The 22551-nt window shown below is 42.6% G+C and overlaps 1 protein-coding gene across 2 annotated transcripts in view; it reads left to right on the top strand.

The window, feature by feature from the left end:
- HLCS (holocarboxylase synthetase) overlaps window positions 1-22551 on the top strand; it is a 199046-nt gene that overhangs the window by 48957 nt on the left and 127538 nt on the right. For both annotated transcript variants that reach the window (XM_069474958.1, XM_069474957.1), the window contains exon 6: window positions 20874-21145. In XM_069474958.1, coding sequence (XP_069331059.1) covers window positions 20874-21145 — 272 coding nt within the window. The remainder of the gene's footprint in view (window positions 1-20873; window positions 21146-22551) is intronic.

Genomic DNA, 22551 nt, shown 5'->3' on the forward strand with positions numbered 1-22551 from the left:
ACCTGAGTGGTGTTTAATCCACCGTTTCCCCCTGGCTGAGCAGGAAGCGTAGAGACAACTTGGGGTGCTGGGGGAGCGCTGTTCCCTGTGCTGGAGTTCAGCGGTGCTGGGCGGACGAGGCAGGTTTCTCTGGCTTCCTCCCCGTGAAAGCAGGAAAACTCAGCTAAGGTCAGTCTGTCTGTCTGTCTGTTGGGCATCTTATGCAGGAGATAAGAAGAAAAGGCTCATTTTTTTCTTAGAAATCTTGATTTCTTAGTTTTGTTGTTGTTTTGGCTCCCCACGGTTGCCTGTGTATGAATGCGTCTCTCCAGGTGCTGTGCGGAGTTTGGCCACACGTAGTCCTCCAGCTACTGTGTGTTTCTGGTACAATCCTGCATTATCCCTCTGCTTGTGTGGTTGCTATTTTTCTTTCTTAAAATGTTTTCAGGCTTTGGTTTAGTAATATAATCAGTGGAAGAAATATTGGAGGTTCCATTCCATGATGTATACATATACCAAAACATCATATTGTATATGCAAATGTATATAATTTTTACTTGTCAATTAAAATAAATAAAGTTTGAAAAAGAAATGTTGGAGTTAAAGACTATAATTTCAGTTCTTATTGATTATGGGAGATACTCTCCCTTATTAAAAAATTCTAGCGGTCAAAGCCCATTTCATGAATTGAGGAACGTGATTTTAAATTAAAACAACTTAGGGTCTTAGAATATTTGTTTTAATTGATACTTTTTAGTAGTATTGAGTTTTTTCAACTTCAGCCATACGAATATATATATATTTATTTATCTGTGGGGGTGTATATACACACGTATTTATTTAAAGTCGTATGTTTGCTTTAACTAAAACTGCAAGAAAACCTAAGATTGCTAAAATAGAATCTGCCTTTGTGGAGCCGTCATTTCTGCATTTACCCCTGAGGATGAGAGAAGATTTTAGGTTAGCGTATCTGGAGATTTCTGGTAAAAAGGAAGTGCCCTTTCCCTTTGATGCACTGAAGTTTACAACACGATTTTGTTGTGTAGGTGTGCTTGTCTCTTGTGTGTCTGTTGCGTGCATGTCCCAGTGCAGGGAGACAGGGGCTTTGGGTGAAGAGAAGGATTGCGTTAGCACTGTGCTGCTGCACTTCCGATACGGAAATTCACATCCCCAGTGGGTGAGGGAGGGAAGACACTGCCCGTCACCAGTCAGCAGGAGCGCTCGGTCCTGCACATGCTGCATATACAGTCATCAGACCATATGTCAATATCACAGACCAGCAGTCTGAGCACCCATTTGTAAACATTTTCAGTTTAAACCAACTTGCCGCCTGCATCCAAAATAAAAGTTTAAAGAATTAAAATTAAAGTTAAAAGTGAATATTCTTCTACGAAAACATGTCAAGGTTTGCTTTTCCATGCCTAGGAAAACAGTTGGCAAGTTATTTTCTTTGAGCAAAAACGAATCCTACAGGCAGCAGTTACTGAAGAGTAATTGAATGATGCCACCACTAATCTCCCTTCCTGCTTTTAATCTCTGTAAATAACGAAATATACCTTTTAAAAGAAACATCAAACAGTGGTTTCATACATTTTAAAATGATGGTTAATTTTGGGGGAGGTTTTGGGATGTATCCAGACTCTTTCCGCCTGGAGTTGCCTAGATTATTACTCTAGATTATTACTTTCCATAGGTAACCTTAGTACACTGGATTTAAGTTTTTCCGCAGCTTTTTAGTTCGTAAAATGCTTTAAAGGTCAAGGTTTGTAATTGTGAAGATTCTCCTCCTTTTGTGATGTTGGAGTTAGGAGTGCAGTCTCAGATTGGCTAAATTTAGGAGTATGTTAAAGAAGATGGCTTTTTAAAGGATTGTCACCAAATTCTCATTACCAAATCCTTCTCTGTGCTGTCAGGAGGGAAGTAGTAAGATAATCTTTTTCATCCCTTCCAGGACTACACAGGATTTATGCTGCTCTCGGCAAAGCAATTATAGTAAACAAATAAAAATAAAAATTTAACTTTTTAAGCAGTTCCTTTAATTTGCATTCTTTTCTAAGAACTTGTGATTACTGCCATCTTCACCTTTATACGGGGACAAATTGAAATCATTGATAAGTCTTCACAGTTCATTTCCGGACAATGAAAGTTAGTTTTGCTATCTGCTTTATTTTATTTATTTCAGACTCATTCTCAAATTAATCTGACTGTTTAAGAATTATCGATGCAATGTATAGCAGCCTCAAATTTACAAAGAAGTTGTGTTTTCAAAGTTTGTGTGCTAAATTGTCTGTTTAAACACCCGGTTCCCCATTTTTTATGACAGTTGGGCTTTTTTAGCAGCTCACATGTGTTCTCATGTTCCATAATGTATTAATTCGTAGAATCCCCTCTTCCTGTACCGTTCCTGCGTCAGATTCTGACATGGGGACCATGAACACAGTGGGAACACATTGAGCAGCTCTTCCTACTTCTCTAGTGGGTGACCCAGAATATAACAGCTAAGTCTCAGACATTGCTCAAAAATGCCGTGTTGTACACCTAGCAATACCATGGTATATACACATACTCAAGGGGAGTTAATGAATTTGTGTTGGCAGGTTAATACTTTTCTTATATTTAAGAAAACATTTTTTCTTCCTTGAAAGTAACTGTTGACCTGTACATCCAAGTAGAAGAAAACATTTCGTAGAAAATTTCCAATGTACAAAAGTAAACTGAATAATGCAGTGGACACCCGTGTACCCATCACTCTCCTTAACAGTTACCCGTTTATAGCCAATCTTATTTCATCTGTTCCTGCCCACTTCGCTGCCTGTATTTTGAAGCAAATCCCGGATACCGTATTGAATGTCTCATCCGTGAATATTTTAGTACGTCTCTAAAGAATAAGAGCTCTGTTTAAAAACCATAATCACAACACCACAGACACACCTAAAATAAAACAATTCCTTCTTATAATCTCATTCCAGTCAGCCTTTCGGTTTCCAACTAGACGACATATTTAAAGATGGGCTGTGTTATCCTTGCATCGTGGATAAGCATATTGGTCCCATCATTTAAAAAAAAAATTGAGAAAGAAGCAACTGATATAAACCATTGTAACTTTTTGGGGGAAGTTGATCTGGAAAGGTGATTTTTATGTTTCTTTTGAATGCCATGTATTTTAGCCCCTGTTAAAGGCCATTCAGCAAACAGCCAGTTGTAACAATGTGTAAAACAACCCCGTGCATTGAAATACGGGGGTTTTGTTCTGACTCTCGCTCTTTCAGAACCAAACATGCGTTTCTCGCCCTCTCTTCTGCCTGCTAAGTCCTGGGCTCCTTCAGCAGAGACGGTATTGATTTTGCTCCGTATGTTTCGGTTCGAGTTGATGTTTAGCCTTTGACCCAGCCACTTTCTTACAATAAACAGTTTGTTGATGAGAGCAGCTGCTCAGCAGATTGTTTCCAGATTGTTCTCTCATGGCTGGGGACACGGTGCACCTTACGAAGAAGCTGGCTTGAAGCTTAAGGCTTCTACTTCTTACCTTCTCTGCCTTTGAAGCCAACTGTCAGCCTCTGATCCTTTTTCTGTTTATCTGTAGTGAAACGGTGTGAATCTGTGGCACTAAAAATCAGCCCTCACAATTTGAATTTTTTATTCTCTGAATGAATGGCAGCAGCATTTTCTAGAAGTTTCTGCCATTTGGAGCAATTCCTTACATGCGGGCAGTAAGAATTCCTGGCATTTGGTACATAGACTGTGGGGTGCTGTGTGTGTAGGAAAAGGGACGGGCTGTGCTTTATTTTGTGCAACAGTCTGTGTTCCTTGAATGGTTAAAGGTCTTCTATACAGTTAAGGAATGAGATTACTTGCAAACTAAGCAAGTATTACCTGCCTTGTGACTTTTGAACCCTTTTAAAACAGATTCTCTATTTGTTGTTTTTCTATTTTGAAAGAGAGTATTCCTTTTTTTTTTTCTTTTTTAAAAAATGCAAGAGACGGGTCATGTCATGACTTGGTGATTTATGTGGCTCAAAGGCACACCTTAGTTTGGGTTTTTGCTGCTTCCCCGGTCACCCCCAGCTGCTACCTAGCACGGCCTGTCTGCTCACAGCGACCTTCATTAGGAAGGGAAGGTCAGAGCTTTCAGCATCAGAGCCAACACTTTTTACTAAACTGGCCACCAGGGGCTGCTGTCAGAATGGTGAGGCTGAGCTCACCTCCCTAGAGGCAAGTTTACTTTTGCTACAACCAGTAAATTTTGTTAAGCTACCAATCCTGGTTTCAAAACTCAGGTCTCACTACACAGCCTCCAGTCACCAAGCATGCTTACGGCTGGAGCCCTTCCAGCCAGGTATGACGTAGGACCTGGACAAAATTCAAGACCTAAGATTAAGACTTGTGTGTTTTTCATTCAGTGCCAATAAGCTGTTATTAATACACTGATTCCACGTATACTGAGCAGCTTCATGAAATGCACTGGAGTTTGCACTCGGGGAAAGTACGTCCTGCCTTTGGACTGTTCAAGATCCAGACCTCTGGAGGGCCGGCTCCGTGGCGATGGAAATCTGTGGTTTTTCAGGGAGGTGTTCTTGCCACAGAGTGGCCCCAGCAACCCTGCTCCGACGCAGACAACACGAAGGCTCGCTCAGATCCAGCTGAGATGTGGAATACCAAAAGGTGTTCTTCGTTGTCATTTTGGTTTTTTGATTTTTTTCTGAAGGCTGCATCTTTGGTGATTCCAAGATTAACAGCAGAATAAAAATAGACAGCTAATGTAGGAGCTGGCGGGGGCCCTTAGAGAGAGCTTCTGGAGTAAATCCCTTCATTTCTCCCCAATTTTTTTTTTACTTAAGAAAAAATTAAAACTGAAGAAAAGCTTAAAGAATAGTACACCCACCTCATAAACCCCGTGTAGCCTTCATGTGGATTTACCACGGGTTAACCTTTTGCCACATTTTCCTGATAAAGAGGATCCCTTTGGTTTTTTTTTTTTGAAAGACACACGTTACTGCTTTTATGTAAAACACAAAGCATCGCGAGTTATTTATGAAAGTGTAAAGCTTTGACTATTTATGAAAGTGTAAGGCTTTGACGTCTTTGCTTCTAGGAGTTGTCAAGAGAGTGACACTAGATTCCACTTGGCCCTGGGCATATTTGTTTCATTTATCTGGTTTTGTTTGTTTGTTTTAACATAGGGTCTCGCTCTCTTGCCTGGGCTGGGGTGCAGTGGCACCATCGTAGCTCACTGCAACCTCGTGCTCCTGAGCTCAAGTGATCTGCCTGCCTCAGTCGCCCGAGTAGCTGGGACTACAGGTGCATGTCATCATCCCTGGCTAATTTTTTTCTGTTTTCTGTAGAGAGGGGTCTCGCCCTCGCTCAAGCTGGTCTCAAACTCCTGGCCTCACACAATCCTCCTGCCTCAGCCTCCCAGAGTGCTAGGATTACAGGCATGAGCCACTGTGCCCGGCCTGTTTTGTTTATCTGAAGTGAAGCTAGGCGGCTACTGGTTTGTAGTGGTTCTAGATGGCCCGTCATCACCCTACCAGTGGAGGGGCGTATTCCATCTTCACACGAACCAGCATGTATAAAGCACATGTGTATAAAGTTCTTTGCATAGTAAGAGTCTTAAAAAGCCTTAAATTATAGAACATAAAAAATCTTAGATGCTGTGGGAACAAGTAATTGATCTTTTATGTCTAACAAAAGTATTCTATCCCTGATCTAGGAAAATTCCAATAGCTATGTTGTGGGTATAGGATTTAAATTTTTCTTTGAATTTCCTAACCCAAGTATTGTGACTTGGAACCTTAAATCTGGTCACTTCCATAAGAATTTTTTTAAGTGGTTTAAATACTGTACGAACACTGTTGTTGTATTATTTGCGTAAATATCTGTTTGCCCCATTAAACTGTCATGCAAGATCATTTGCAGGCAAGGGCCATATGTTGTTAATCTTGGTATCTTTTTCCCAATATTTTGCTTATAGCAGGCATTTAGTAAGCGAGTTGTGTTTGAACACTTACAAAGTGTTTTGGCTTTTCCCGCTAATGTGTTGTGAGCTGCTTCCTTAGCTCCTGTGCCCGAGGAGAGCCCTGAGAGGCCCCGGGGACAGGCGGGCAGTAAACAGCCCACCTGGCCAGGGTGGCTGTGGGTACAGCCGGCTCTTTATTCAGGCAGGGCAGGGCATTCCCTGACAGCCGTGTTATTAAACAGTTTGGAAGAATCAGCCATGGATGTGCCCGAGGAAACTGACGAGATGGCATTTCAGGGAAAAGTTGGACGAGTTTGGTGCATTATTAGAAATGCTTTAGTGTTCTGTGACACCCTGGGCAGTCACTACTGCTCAGTCACTGCTTTCTGAAACGGAGACCTCTTAGACCGTGGCCTTTGAGTGCTTGAGTGTAGATCTGCCCGCTCCCTGAACACTTAGGCCAGTGTCCGATGCCACTCCCCTCTCCCCCTACAGGTCTCTGCCATGTGTTGTTGCCTGGGGTCCTCTGAATTTTTGTGAGTGTCATGGTGACAGCCAGCAGGACAGATGAACCTCCGCTAAGATAAGAGCCTAGAGGAGGAGGCTCTTGGCCTTCTCTCTGCCCACCCTTCTCCTACCTGGCTGATTCTGTCTTTTCAGGTAACCTGTATATTTTAATTCCAGGATCCTAGACATGATGTTAAAATTTCAGCTGAGCATTAAACCTCGGAGGCTGAACATTGACTCTTGACCAAAAGGGATGTTCTCATTTTCTCCTTGCGAAAGTGAAGGAACCGAGGCCAGCATGGGCATCGCCTCACTCAGCCTCAGGGCAGGCAGGGGCAGAGCTGTGGGACCGATTTTGTGCCAGGGTCCCCTGTACCCACAGCTGAGGATGGCGGGGTCAGGGGACGCACTCAGAATCAGAAGGGAGAGGAGGGGTTGGCGGTCACAGCAGCACGTGTGTCGGCCAGAACAGGCCACGTCCTGGGTGCATGGGCCCGGGCTGCACACTGGCACCCTGGGCTCAGCAGAACCGCCGTGTCCCCGCTGTGTCAGCAGCCTGTTTGTGTTGGACTCAGATGAATAGTGGGCATCATGCACAGACAGGCTTAATGAAGGCCTCAGAGACTTCTGCCGTGAGCCCTGAGAGTGGAGGTCCGAGCCTCCTGTTGCAGGGTACAGCCGCCCTCTCCCTTAGCGCCGGCCCTAGCTTTCTCTTTGGTCTCTGCACTTGCAGAATAGATTTCGCCTCTACAGTGAGCCTATTTGGGCCAGTGGAGGTGTGATGCCTATAAAACCAGCCTTGTTAGAAATGACTTATTCATTCCCTCTCTTTTACTGTTCCACTCAAGCCTTTTGTGGTCTTCGCTAGTTGGCAGGTAACAAAAAATGCAGTAAATCTGGGGCCTTTCAGCCTCTGAGCCAGAGCTATCATTTTACATAATAAAAGGAAGACAGTTTAACAGACATTTATTGAGTGCCTACTGTGTCCCAGGCTTCTAGAAATAACTGTGACAAGTTTAGCCCTGGAGGAGCTCATATTCTTGGGATTTAGATAGCTGATGACGTCTGTAGTAAATCCTCTGGAGCTGCAGAATGACCATTCCAGGTTTGGCGTAGCCATTAGGATAAGATGTGTAGACATTCATACTGTTGTGCCTCAGGGCTGGTATGTGGGAGGGAGCCCCGTGAGCAGTGCCAGCCTCCCCCGCCGGCCCCCAGCAGCTGGCGTGCTGCTTGGCAGGTGTGTTGGCCCACTCTACAGTTAACCCTTGTTCTCCGCCCTGTTGGCCTGTTCCTGGGCTCCCCTGTTAGTGGCTCCTTTGTCTTTCTCCTTCAGTCTTCTTGCTGGTCCCAGGTGCTTCACCATCCCTTGCTCTGATTCTCTCTCCTCTGCCCACAGTCCTGTAAATAGTCCTTTGGTTGAACCCTTCTGAATATGCCACTGAAACTGGATAGTGGCGAAGTCAGCAGTCACTCACTTAAGTTATGAAACCTTTGCCTCTTTGTGAAAATGTCTCTGATAGCCTTCTCTAGGTAGACACAGTTAGTGGTTGGTAGATCTGAGGTTCAAATTCAAGTTTCTCTGACCAAACCCTCTACTCCTTCCCCCTCCTTCTCTTCTCCTTCCCACCCCGTCTGCAGCTCGCAGCCATCCACATCTATTTTGTCACTATTTCATAGTTACATATTATATCAAGTTTATATCTTTCTTTGTGATGGAGTCAGCATTTTGATTACAGTAAATAGGCATTTCCTAGGTTTCTTCATTTTGGGTTAGGTAGGTCTCCTTGCTGAGGACTGTGGGATAGGAATTAGAGCAAGGATTTGGGAGCCAGACGGATTTGGTTTCATGGGTTAAGATTCCAGCCCTGTGAGTTACTGCCTGCATGCTCTGGGCGGGTCATTAGTGCTGTCTGAGGCCCTGTTTCCTCTCGCGTGGGTGGTGCTAATAATGCAGAGGTGTTGCCTGGCGAGGACTGGGGATCCTGGGTCCAGAGCGCCCAGTGCAGTGCTCGGCATGAAATGGGTGTGCAGCGAGTCGTAGCTTCCATGCTGTTGCTGTGGTTGGGGGAGGGGGGCAACCAAACAGAACTTAAAATCATTTAGCAAGAGAAATCGCCTGTCACTTCTCTGTCTAGGTGGAAAGTCACTTTGGAAAAGACTTTTGTTCTCAGAAGTCCCATGAATGGCCTGTTTTGGTGATCCTCAGGCAAAGCAGGGAGGACCCTGAGGAAGACCCCTTGATTGCCTGCACAGGCTGCCCCTCCGTTCCCTTGTGGTGTGCAGGGCTAGTCTGTGGGGAGTGAGGGGTTGATTGCACAGAGGACAGGGAGCTTCTTGGGGTTTAAGGGGTTGAGACCTTAACCCCTCCCAGTAAAAGATATATAAAATATAAAATAAATTTGCTATTTTAACTGTCTTTAAGTCTATAATTCAATGGCATAAATTACACTCACAGTGTTATACTACCATCCTCACTATTTCCAAAGCTTTTTAATCATCCTGAACAGAAACCCTGTATCCATTAATCAGTAACTCTCCATTTCTCTCGCCCCCCCCCAGCTCCTGGTAAGCTTGGTTCTACTTTCTGCTTTTATGAATTTGCCTATTTCTAGATATTTCATATTTCATATGGCATGGAATCCTACCGTATTTGTCTTTTTATGTCTGGCCTATTTCAGTTAGCATAATGTTTTCAAGGGCCATCCATGTTGTACCATCAGAACTTCACTCCTTTTTTTTGGCTGAATAATATTCATTAAAATGTATATGTCACATTTTATGTCTTCTTATTCATATATTTTATTTATTTAAAGTATAAAAAGTTTTTAATAAATTTAGAGGTTACGAGTTGAATTCTGTTACATGTGTATATGGTATAGTGGCAGAGTCTGGGCTTTTGGTGTACCCATCATCTGAGTAGGTAATTTTCATCCTGCCCCTCCTTTTGAGTCTCCAGTGTCCATGATATCAGTGGTCCCCAACCTTTTTGGCACCAGGGACCAGTTTCATGGAAGACAGTTTTTCCAGGGAAGGAGGTGTGGCGGGGACAATGGGGTGGGCAGGGTAGGCAGAGCTCAGGCCGTGATGTGCGGCCCTGTTTGCTTAACAGACCACTGACCGGTACCAGGCCGTGGCCTGGGGGTTGGGGACCTCAGCATTATATCACTCTCTGTGTCCTTGTGTAGCCATAGTTTAGCTCCCACTTAGAAGTGAGAACATGCGGCATTTATTTTTCTATACCACATGTTGTTTATCCGTTTATCCATTGATGGACTCTTAGATTATTTCCGACTTTTGGGTATTGTCAATAATGCTGCTATGAATATTGGCATGCAGGTGTCTGTTTGAGTCCCTGCTCTCAGTTCTCTTGAGTATATACCTGGAAGTGGAATTGCTGGGTCACATATTAATTCTCTGTTTAACTTTTTGAGGAACTACCAATGGACCCCTTCTATTCTGACAGTCAGTGTCGCTAGGCTCACTCTGATGAGTTAGGATGGACCTAATTGGAGGGAAGCATCATCAAGGGCCCAGAGGCGGACTGGCTGCATTGGTGCCAGGCTCCATCCCAGGGCCGAGATGCATGTTCTCAATCTTAGATCTGGTGGGGGCCGGGGCAGAGTGTGGCTGGGGAGTGCTCCCCATGGAGTGAGGGCAGCTACTTGGCACCGGCCAGTTAACTGCCACATGGGAAAGAGTTGCCACTTCTTCAAAAGAAGCAGAAATTGGATGTGAAATATCTCAATTTTTAAGTGTTGCAACTAGTTTAAAATGGGTGGGCCACATAAAACACATCTCTGGGTTCATCTTGGCCCATGGGTGCTCCTTAGTGACAGTTGGCCTGGATGTTTGTGGAGATGGACTGGTTCCAGCAAAGTGTGTCACTGGAAGCTGGAAGTCCCTCTGGGTCCGTTCACTTTGGCGCGACAGTGCTTGGGACCAGTGGCTGAACACGTGAGGGGAAGCGGTAAGCAGGGGCCTTGGGAACGAGGCTGGGTGCGGGCTTAGGCAACGAGGAATCTGCACAAGTAAGGCAAGGACCTGTGTCCTTGCTCTAGGACTCGTGTGGCTGGGACAGAAGCATCTGCACAGGGGACTGGTCAGGCACCTGTGTGGACTCCATCTCCAACCTGCCTGGAGCCTGACTCTGCTGGTAGCGGTGCTCCGAATAAAAGTCTACCTCAAGGGCTGCTGAACACACAATCCTTGCCTTATGTGGGGTCGGGACAAACACCAGGGTCTCTCAGGGGCTGCATCTTTTGATTATAAAGATCTCCTGTGCTGTTGCCTTTACTGGAGTGAAGACACTGGATAGATATGAAACTGCCTGTGAATATTTTTTGTGTGTAAAATACCGACAGTAAGAACTGGGTTGTTTCATGTAAGTTGCACAAGAGTAGAAAAATATTTGCTTCTGTTTCCTTGAAAGTGTTTAAGAATGAGACACCCAGAAGAGGAGATTGTGTGCCACGTCTTTGATGATTCATTTTCTGATTTACTCACTTCTGGTTGCCTAGCAACTTACAGTGTTAATACTGAAGCACAACTAATCTAATTATTTACAATGAGACAAATATGTCTCTGAGATAGAAAACATTTATAGGTTAAGATCAGTTATTTGGTGTTTCCTGGGAAAAGGAGCTCCAAAACACAAATAGAGATTGTGATAAATGTTTTAAATCTAATGCTGAATCTTGTTAGTTGGGTAAATTTAGCAGATAAAACAAATAACGGGGTAGAATGGCTCTAAAGTGACACAACGTGGTATACTGTGGGTCTCTGGTCTCAGTGACACTGTCTGTAGCAGACATTACAAGATGTTTACCAACTATAGAGCAGCCACTTCCGTGTATTTGCCCTAGATGCAAATTCAAGCATTCATCTCTTCAGAAGTTGGGATAATTGGTGTTATTTTGCATATTAGTGAATATACAGTCTCATGGGCTTTAGTTATTGTTTAGTGTTGCATGGGCTTGTTTTTGTTAAAAATCAACTTTATTTAGATATGATTTATATTCAAGAAAAGCAAACTGTACACCCCTTTCCAGTCCCCCAAAATTCTTGTTACCTTTCTCAATCAATTCTCATCCACTCTTCCACCCCCAAGCCCAGCCTCAGGCAATCACTGGTCTTCTTTCTATCACTGTAGATTATTAGATGATCTTTTCTGAAATTTCATCTAAATGGAATCATATATCCATGTATACAGTGTACTCTCTGTGTCTTTTTTGGTCAGCATTATGTTTTTGAGATTTATCCATGTTGTTGCATATGTGAGTAGTTCATTCCTTTTTATTGTCGAGTAGTGTTCCGTTGTATGGATGTGCTGTAATGTATTTACCCACTCACCTGTTAGTGGGTACTCGGGTTGTTTGCATTTTTTGGCTGTTATGAGTAAGACTGCTATGAACATTCATGTGTAAGTCTTGTGTGGGCATGTGTTTTCATTGCTTTTGGGTAAATACCTAAGAGTAGAATTTCTGGGTGAGTATGAGAAATGTATGTTTAACTTCATCAGAAACTGCCAAACTATTTTTTCAAAATTGTTATATCATTTTACATTTACACCAGTAGTTACACCAGATTGCAGTTACTTTACGTATTTACAAGTACTTGATATTGTCAGAATTTAAAATTTTAACCATTTGGGTGGGTTTATCATGGTGTTTCATTGTGGTTTTAATTTGCATTTCCCTGGTGACAAATGATGCTGAGCATTTTTCCATTGCTTATTGGCTATCTGATGTTTTCTTTTGGGCAGAACTGTTTGTTCTCTTATAATTTTGTTTTAGGAGTTCTTTTTTATAATCCAGATACAAGCCCTTTTTCTGATGTATGTATTGAGAATAGTTTCTCCCAGTTTTTTGTCTTTTCACTTTTTTTTTTTTTTTTTTTTTGAGACAGAGTCTCACTCTGTTGCCCAGGCTAGAGTGAGTGCCGTGGCGTCAGCCTAGCTCACAGCAACCTCAAACTCCTGAGCTCAAGCGATCCTCGTGTCTCAGCCTCCCGAGTAGCTGGGACTACAGGCATGCGCCACCATGCCCGGCTAATTTTTTCTATATATATTTTTAGCTGTCCATATAATTTCTTTCTATTTTTAGTAGAGGTGGGGTCTCGCTCTTGCTCAGGCTGTTCACTTTTTTTTAAAATTTCAAAATACTAAGGGGATACAAATGTTTTTGTTACATGGCTTGAGTCAGGGTGTCTTTTCACTTTTCTTAACATTATCTCCTGAAGAGCAGCAGTTCTTAATATAACTAATTTTTATAAAGTCCAGCTTATCACTTTTTTCCTTTTATGGTTCATGCTGCTTTTGTTCCATCTACAAAAAGCTTTACCTATCCCCAGGTCAGAAAGATTTTCTTTTATATTTTATTTTAGAGGTTTCATTGTTTTATATTTAGGTCTACGATTGATTTCAAGTTAATTTTTGTATACGTGGGAAGTTAAGTGTCAAGGTTTTAGGTTTTTGCATATGGATGTCCAATTGTTTCAGCACCATGTATTGAAAAAATGATTCTTTTTCAAGTGAATTACCTTGGCATTTTTGTTAAAAATCAGTCAAACATATATGTGAGACTCTATTTCTGGACTCTGGTCTGTTCCAATGATCTGTACATCTATATGCTGATACCACACTGTGTCGATTACTGCTGCTTTATATGGTCTTGAAGTCAGGTAGTATGTTATAAAATTCCCAACTTTTTTCATGTTTTTTCTTCTCAAAATTGTTTTGGCCATTCTAAGTATTTTCCATTTCTTAAAAAATAAATTTTAGAATGAGCTTGTCAATTTCAATTAAAAAAGCCTGCTGGGATTTTGATTGGGGTTACATTGGAACCATAGGTTAATTTGAAAAATTGACATCTTAACAGTATTAAGTCTTCTGGTACATGAAATTGTATATCTCTTCAGTTATTTACAGCTTCTTTAATTTTTAATTCAGGAGTATTTTCTGGCTTTCAGCATAAAGGTCTAGCACATATTTTGTTTAATATATCCCTAAGTATTTCAAACCATTGGAAATAGTATTTGAAAAAAGTTCAATCTCCAAATATTTATTGCTAGTATATAGAAATATACCCAATTTTTGCATATTGACCTTGTATCTTGCAACCTTGCTAAAGTTAGTTCTGGTATTTTTTTTTTTTTTTTGTAGATTCCTTGGGATTTTAATGTTATATGCAGCATGTTCCAATAAGAAACAAAGATATATTCACCTTTCTTAAGAATGACTGGATTTTCTTAGTGTTATGGCTGATTTTAAAGGGTTACATTTATGGGACTATATATAAAGCATTCAGCTGTTGGTTCCACCTAAATTGTATTTAATTAACCTGAAATCTTAGAGTAAGATAAATACTAAATTCTTGAAGTTCAAATGTTAAAAAAATAACATTAACTACAAGGATTTTATAAACCTCATTGAAGTGGAATCTTACTGTTTTGTTTTCGACAGAACTAGCTATAACTTACTTGGCTTCAAAAATTTCTTTTTTCTTTCTGTTTTTTTTTGCATTTCTTTTTGATGCTTATGTATCCATGTCAAGATTATACCTTAACATTGCCCTTTTTTGAGTTTTTACCTTTTGATATGTCTGTCTGTTACTTTGCAGAGTTTTTCTTGGTAAGGTATTTAAAATGCATGTATATGGTGAATGCTTATTAAGCATGCACTATTTATCAGACCTGATACTGGGTGCCATGGATACAGGTGGGAGCAAGACGGAAGCATGCGTATACTGTCTTTATGGAACTTACATTCTAATGAGATAGTGGGACATTGAATAAGTGGTTATACAAATTAGGTAATTAATTGTGATAAGCGCTGTAAAGTATTAATTAACTAAGAATTTATGAAAGATCTGGTGGGGCCATGGGTCAGAGACATCTTCCCAATATAAGTGATGTTTTAGCTATGCTCTGGAAGTTAAGTTCAAAGAGTTAGGGGTTGTGGGGTAGATAATACTACTTATATGTCAGCCCATTTGCCTTGATATATATGATCCAAATCTTTTTACTTCAATAGCATTTCCACACTGCCTTCATGGTCATTAGTGGAGTTTAGCCAAGAGTCATGAATTAATTCCTTTTCCCTAAGTGTATTATAAGCAGCTCTTTATGTAGCTCTCAAGTCTTCATTGTAACTTGAGTGCATTTTAAAGATATACCAGGAAGATTTGCATCAAACAGGGAGTAATTCTGATACTTCTTTTTTTTTTTTTTTTTTTTGAGACAGAGTCTCGCTCTGTTGCCCGGGCTAGAGTGAGTGCCGTGGCGTCAGGCTAGCTCACAGCAACCTCAAACTCCTGAGCTCAAGGGATCCTCCTGTCTCAGCCTCCCGAGTAGCTGGGACTACAGGCATGTGCCACCATGCCCGGCTAATTTTTTCTATATATATTTTTAGTTGGCCAGATAATTTCTTTCTATTTTTAGTAGAGACAGGGTCTCGCTCTTGCTCAGGCTGGTCTCGAACTCCTGAGCTCCAGCGATCCGCCTGCCTCGGCCTCCCAGAGTGCTAGGATTACAGGCATGAGCCACCGCGCCCGGCCTGATACTTCTTGAAACCAGAATTTTATTTAGAATTTCTGTTCTGTCCAGAGATAATGATGGGGTGGGGAGAAGGTTTAGGGGAGCCTAAGTGCTTCCCCTGTGCACTCAGCTTTACTTCGTGGCTTAAAATTGCATTTGATTGTAGTGAATATAAATATTAAGGAGAATTATGGGTGGTATGCAGTTATATTTCTTGAGAGGTTCCTGGTTTCATTTGTTATCTTTTAAATTGTATTAATATTAGTTCTGAGTAATTTATTTGGTTCTGAGTAAGCCCTGAGACATTATGTAAAAGAAGTATAAGAAAAAAACCCTGAGTACCTTGCTCTCATTCATTTTAATTTATTTTGCTGATTTGTATTAATACATCTCTAAGTATTACTTTCAAAAACAAATAATTTGGAATGTTACTTTAGTGATTGGTAGATATAACAATGATGATGTAATTTCTTGAGAATCTGGCCCCCAACTTGCATGCAGGTAAGACTAGGTGTTTAAATTTGGCAAGTTGAGTTGACCTACTTTGGCAAAGTGAAATGTATATTTGAAAAGTTTGAGTGAATTTTCTTTGCGCTTGTCATACTCTGTTGTGGTTCTGTGTGTACATGTCTGTCTTAGTCTGTTTTCTGTTGGTATAACAGAATACCTGAGACTGGTTAGTTTATAAAAAATTAGAGGTTTATTTAGCTCACAGTTCTGGAGGCTGGAAAGTCCAAAAGCTTGGTACAAGCATCTGGCGAGGACCTTATTACGTGGGGAGGGCATCACATGGTGAGAGGATGAGAGCAGGCCAGCTCAGGCCTCTCTTCCTCTTCTTATGAAGCCACCAGTCCCATCATAGGTGCCCCACCCTGATGACCCCATCCAATCCCAGCTGTCTCCTAAAGGTCCCACTTTCAGATACCATCAACTCATGAATTTGGGGATTAAGCTTCCAACACATGAAATTTGGGGAACACATTCAAACCATAGCAATATCTGTCCTTCCCCCTCCGTTTCCACTGTGGCACTGTTTTGAGACACAGTGGCTACTCTGTACGTATTTCTTAGATGAATGACATATAGACGGCCAACCTGGGTGATTTACTTTAGAGAAGACTCACTGCTGTATTCCTGTTCTGAAGGTTCTACTGGGTACTAGTTGTTTCTTTTTTGTTTCATCCTGGTTTTCATCAACTTTGAATGGGGGATTCCTCTTACTGACATCAGATGAATAACGTCTTAGCTCTCTGTTTTAGTGAGTTAATAGTTTCATCTCTCCATTTTTGTGGTTTAACCTATTTGCCTCTTTAGCCTGTGTGGTGCCTGCTGACGTCCAACCGTCCTGAGGATAGTGATGGAAATTCAGATCTGTGTGTTTTATGCCTTAAGGGCGTTGACTAAAGTTCTAGGAGCAGAGTTGGTTATAACTAGTGGCCAGATTTGAGGTTTGGGGATCACCTTTGTGTGTTATTTATTCATTCATTCTTCGTCTTCCAATAGAGTACCTATCAAAGAAATAATAGTGAACAGGGAATGTTCCATTTGAAATTCATGTTGGTATTGTGTAGTCTAAAGACCGAATGAGTACTGTCACAGGGGCCGACTTTAGCTTTTGGTAGCTCACTTGAGCTTGACTTCTTCCGACAGCTTTTCTGGTTTCTATTCAAGCAGGATCGCCCCTTATTTTGCACTGCTCCCCCGGTGCTTTGAGCCTCTCTCTGGTATCTGCCTAGCCTGTTTGGTCCTGGGGTACCACTCTGAAAACTAGGGATGGCCACATTTATCTCCCTGTGTCCACCAGTGGCTCCTTTGCAGCTGGCCAGTCTCCGTCGCTGGTTTGTGTACACTCTCCGCTCACCGCCTTCTCCTCTTCTGGCCCGAGGGGCAGCATAGCTGACTGTGGCTGGATAAAAACACAAAATCGTGCTGACGGTTCGCTCTCAATCAGACTCACTAACCTTCAGTGGACCCCAAATGCTTCCAGCTGCTCATGTGATTTTCCCCCCTACATTCATCTTTCTCACTCTCCCTGGTATCGTATTTGCTCTTCCGTCCCCAAACTCCCAACTCCTCCTTCCTCCTGTCTCATAGCCCAGGATCTTGCTTCCTATTTATGACAAAATAGAAGCCATCAGAAGACAACTGCCGTCAGCCCCCAGCACCAGGACTCCCACCTTCCTGCAGCCTTGGGGCAGGGCAGTTCCCAGGGCTGTCCTGTATGGCTGCGAGGCCAGCAGGGGCAAGGGAGGGCCACACCCCAGCGGGGACACAAGCCTGGGTGTCTCCAGAGGGGGACATGAGCCACACCCTGTGGAGGAGCGGACTCTGCTCCCAAGGCCCATCTTTCTGCTCCTGCGCTAGGTCCCACCTCTCCCCTGATTCGCCTGATTGTTTTCTCTGTGGGACCATTCACATCAACATAAAGCAAGCATGTGGTTATTTCTCCCTTTGAGAGGAAACTAAACCTGTTTTGACCCCTTTCCTTCCTCTGACCACTTCTCCATTCCCTTTCCCTGTAGCCAGAGTTTTGTCCTTGGAGCCTGCGGTTTCTCTCCTTTTATCATTCCCATCACACTCTGGTGTGAAACTGCTCTCATCCTAGCAGTCTGCTGAGTTCCTTCTCCGCCCTCTTTCTGCTGCACGGTTGGCGTCTTCCTGCCTTCAAAGCTGTGCACATGGGACCCGCACGACGACGCCCTCCTGACCCCACACACGCTTGGTTTTCTCTGTCCCTCTCAGTCTCCTTTGCAGATACTTCCTCATCTCCCTGCTGTCTAAGCATTGACCGCCTATTGGTGGTCGAATTGTGCCCCCCAAAAAGATAGGTTGAAGCTCTAACCCCTCGGAACCTGTGAATATGATCTTATTTGGAAATTGGGTCTTTGCAGATGTCATCAAGTTTAGATGAGATCATTAGGTTGAGCCCCTAGTCCAATGACAGGTGTCTTTAGAAGACGAGAAGAGACACAGAATCAGGGACACAGAGAGGAGAACGCCGCATGACCATGCAGCAGAGATGGGGCGATACCTCTACAAGCCAAGGAGCGCCATGGAGCGTCGGCAGCACCAGAAGCTAAGAGGCCTAGGCCTTCCAAGGAAGCTTGGTCCTGCCGACACCTTGTTTTCTGACTTCTAGACTCCCAGATTGAGGAAGAATAAATTTCTACTGTTTCAAGCCACGCGGTTTATGATCCTTTGTGAGAGCAGCCCTAGGAAATGAATAAGCTCCTTTGTGTTCTCTTTTTATCAACAGTCACTCTCTCATTGATCGTATCTTCTCTCCTGGCTTTAGATTATCATCTATAGTCTGACGATTCCCTAATTAATTAGTTATTAATTAATTTTTTTGAGACCTTTCTGTTCCAGTGCAAGGGTTTCTAATAGATATCTCGCACTTAGCATGCCCAGAGCTGATCACCCACCTCTTCCTCTGCAAACCTGCTCTTTTCCTGGTATTTCCAGTGGTAGCTCTGTCCTTCCAGGTGTTCAGGCCGGAACTCTCGGGCTCATTTTTGAGGCCCCCTTTTCTCTACCATCCCAAATATGACCTGTTAGCAAATCTTGTAGCCTCTTCTTCAGAGTGTCCCATCCCTTCTCACCATGTCCCCCGAGTGCCGGTACAGGCAGTGATCTCACTCCAGGGTGACTTCAGTGACGTTGTAAGTGACCTCTCTGCTTCCACTCATTTGCTCCCCTTCAGTCTTCTCTCAACACAGTCGGGTGGGATGATCTGGCTGCAACAGAACTATGTCATCCCACTGCCTTCCTCGGAAGGGAGCTCCCCATTGCTCCTGAGTGAAAGCCCGGCCCTCACTGCGACCTTCGAGGCCCTCCCCAGTGTGGACCCCACCTCCCTGTCCCCGTCCCTGCCCCGGTGCTCTCGTCATCCCGCCTCACTCTGCTTTCCTTGCTCTGATCATGCTCTTTTCCTTCGAGCCTCTGTACTTGCCCTTCCCTGGAATCTCTTTATATAAATAAATATAAATGACATAATTACAGGAATTACATTATAGCGCCCTCCCTCACTTCTAGGTCTGTCCTTAAACGTCACGTTCTCAGTACGGTCTTTCTGTCTGTCTGATGAGCAGTGGCTTGCCTCCAACACTTCTTAGCTCTCTTTTCTGCTTAATTATTTCTCCTTCACGCTTACTGCTGTCTAACATTCTATACATTGTGCTTATTATTTTTTTCATTTTCTGGCCCCCATGCTAGAGTATAAACCCTCCGCGGAGAGGAATTTTGGCCCCTTTGTTCACTGCTCCATCCTCAGTGCCTACAAGAATGCCTGTGTGTGGGAGACATCCAGTGATACTTACTGAATGGAGGCCTGAATGAATAGGTTGCCAATATATTTTAGTTAAACTAGTTTTTATAATAGCTTACGTTTATTTCACCACTTTTGTGTTTTTTAGTTATAATAGTTCTCAAACATGGAAAAGAATAGTGTCACAAATACCCAAAATATCCGTCACAACATTTTGCCTTATTTGCTTTATGTATTTTGGGGGTAAATTACAGATGTCATGATATAGAATTTATACATTTCTAAAAATTAAGGATGTTTTTCTGTATCACCACAGTACCCTTATCACACCTATTAAAACTGACAATAATTCCTTTTTGTTATCTGTGCTGTCAACATTCAGATTTCCTAATTGTCCTTTCCAACTAGTTTATTCAAATCAGAATCTAATAAAGAACCACTCGTTGCATTTCATTGTGCGTTTTAAGTCCCTTCTAATTTAGACCAGGTCCCCTTGCCCAGCCCGGTGACATTGACTTGTTGAAGATTCCAGCCCTGCTGTCCTGTAACATGGATTTCTTTTCATTGCTTCCTTCTGAAGTCATTTAACTTGTTCTCTTCCCCTGTGTGTTCTCTGTAAACTGGAAGTGAGTTTTAAAGGTTGGTCAGTTGAAGGTAGTTGAATTAAATTTCATCTTTGAAGCTGCTTCTCTGTAGCTGTAAGGAACTTTGGGACTTAACCCTGATGTTAACAGAGGGATGGAGGGATGGTTCTCTCTTTTGAAGGGCCTGGCATTTGCATGGGGATGGTCCGAGAGTGTAGATCTGTGTTTACCGAGACCGACAGATTTTAATATGCCTGCGTTGTGCAGGCCTCTTGGGATGATGGCTCCCCCAGGCCTCATTTCTGATGAGCCATCCTGGAAGAAGCCCTCTGGGGTCTGGGTTGGGGGGACCCTCCTCCATGCTTGTGGTTTCGGGGGTAGAGTAGAGAGCTCTGCATCTCTTCTGGGTTCTGCCTTGCTCCCCCTCCTTGTAATGGCATTTGGGGCAAATAGCAGCTATGGGGTACCCCATTATTTTTGCTGTGTGAAAATTTGTTTCTCCTTTGTTGGCGGCCAGTGTTCAACTTGTCTTGTCTCTTTATAAGAGGAAGTGGAGCTCCTCTGAGACCTGAAGCTGAGATTAAATGTTCTAGTATCTTAGTGCTTCGTGTTCTGTGACTTTTTCGCCAGGGGTTTTTGTTGAATTTTTTTTCCCCAGATAGGATAATGAATTTCTTTGTGGGGCAAAAGTATAAAGATATAAGCTTTCTGTAAAATGCACAGAGGCCTAGTGAATTACTTATGAGCTCTAGAGCTGGAGGCGAATCCTGAGAATTTAGTACGTAATGTAAGATAGAAAGTATAATAATGAACTGAACTTATTTCCTTGGATCCTGGTTTCTGAACAATCTATTTTTATGGAATAAGCATACATAGTCTACTTATGTTGTGTGATAGTTTAGATGTATGGGATATGTTGACCCAGCTTTTATTGGTCATGACTTAGGAAGTACTCATGTTACCAAAATGGCTTTTTAAGGAAAAGCTACCATCATCTAATGTAATGCCAAATTACAGCCTTTTCATTTCTTTCTTTATGACACAGGAAATCTGGGACCCCCTCATGCAATGGCTTGGGAAACATGTGGGTCCTGAAGGAGAAATAAAATCCAGCAAGCTCTCTCTTAAATTTGTTTCATCCTGCGCGTCTGAGATAGAAATAACCCCGTCCTGTATACCTGTGGTTACTGACACAGAGGCCTTCTCGTCAGAGAATTTTAACTTAGAGATATATCGGCAAAATCTGCAGACCAAGCAATTTGGAAAAATAATTCTGTTTGCCGAAGTGACACCCACGACCATGAGTCTTCTGGATGGGTAAGTTCTGATGAAGCCCCCTCTGCACCCGCTTGGAGGAAGCCTGTTAGGGTAATTATTCTCTCTAATATCAAGGGAGGGGGATGGAGTTGTAGAATAACGCATTTGAACAACCCAATTAGCAAGGTAGATGTACTCTCCTGTCCTAGATGAGTTAAAATGTAGGAAGAGAAGTTAACGTTCTTTAATCAAAGATTTGTATTCTATGGAATGGCAGTTTTTTGTGCCTTGTGTCTTCCTTCCTGGAATCAGGCCTTGAGAATGTTCTTGGAAAAAAGAATATTACGAAAAAAAAAAAGTTTAACAGGCGGCATTATTGTTCAGGTTATCGTTCTACTTTTGTGCTGTTAAGTTCAGTGTTAGACATTTAGGATGTTTTGCAGGAGCATTAGAATAACAAATTCGAATGACACGGAAGCTGTGTTAAATTGAAATAAGTTGGAGCTTTGAATTTTGAAAACTGTTTTGGTACGTTCCTGTCCAGTACCTTTTTTAGGCATTTGGATGTTTAGGCCATTTGGATGTTTGAAATTTACTTTTATTGCAGATTTTCCTTTTTATTCCTTCTGTTTTGTGGACATTGATTAAAGGTTAAAAATAGAAAATGTGAAAGGAATTTAAAAAAAACTCCCCAATTAATATTAATTAATGCTATTCTAGGTTAAAAAGCCAAGTTACAGAGGGAGGGAATGAGAAAAGCATCTTCCCTCAATGTGGAACCAAAATGTAAGGAATGAAAAACGCCCAAAATAACTGGATTCACAGTTTCCAGGCGTTTTACCCATGGGACTGCGTGGTTAGACAGATGTGTAATTCAGTGTATGGAAATGTTTTGGCCTTTGTGCTTAATAATAATTTCTGGAATTTAATAATATGTTGATAGAGTAATGCGATAACTGGCATTTTCTTGACTGCCACACCCGGAGCCATCAGAAGGGCAGTCTCGGTAGGTGGGCAGAGTGCGGAGGCAGCACAGGCAGCCGCGTAGGAGACCACTGGAGCGAGGGGTGGGCCGGGAAGGGGCCGGTGAGCCGCGTTCACAAACAATTCTTGTTTGCTGCGTTAATGTTTGTTGTCATAGATCCTTTTTCTTCCCACTGTTCCCTAACTCTCCTTCCTCCATCCCCCACCCCCATCCACCACTCCCCGGGAGAGAAGGAAAAAGCCTGTTCTTGTGGATGGAACAGTCGTGACTTGCTTGTTACAAACCCTGTGATAACCCCGTTCCTCAAGTGAAGACTTCATTATATTGAAAGGGTAATGCATAACGACATTTTCTAAGTACAAAATCAGATGTTATTTCACAAAAGCTTTTAGGAGGTGAAGTTCAAATAGAAAAGTCAGGGTACTTCCAGACCATCTTTGCTGTTTCTGGGAAGAATATTTTGTGCCGGCGCCATCTGGAC

Source organism: Eulemur rufifrons, chromosome 7 (assembly GCF_041146395.1).
Source record: "Eulemur rufifrons isolate Redbay chromosome 7, OSU_ERuf_1, whole genome shotgun sequence".
Taxonomy (NCBI): Eukaryota; Metazoa; Chordata; class Mammalia; order Primates; family Lemuridae; genus Eulemur; species Eulemur rufifrons.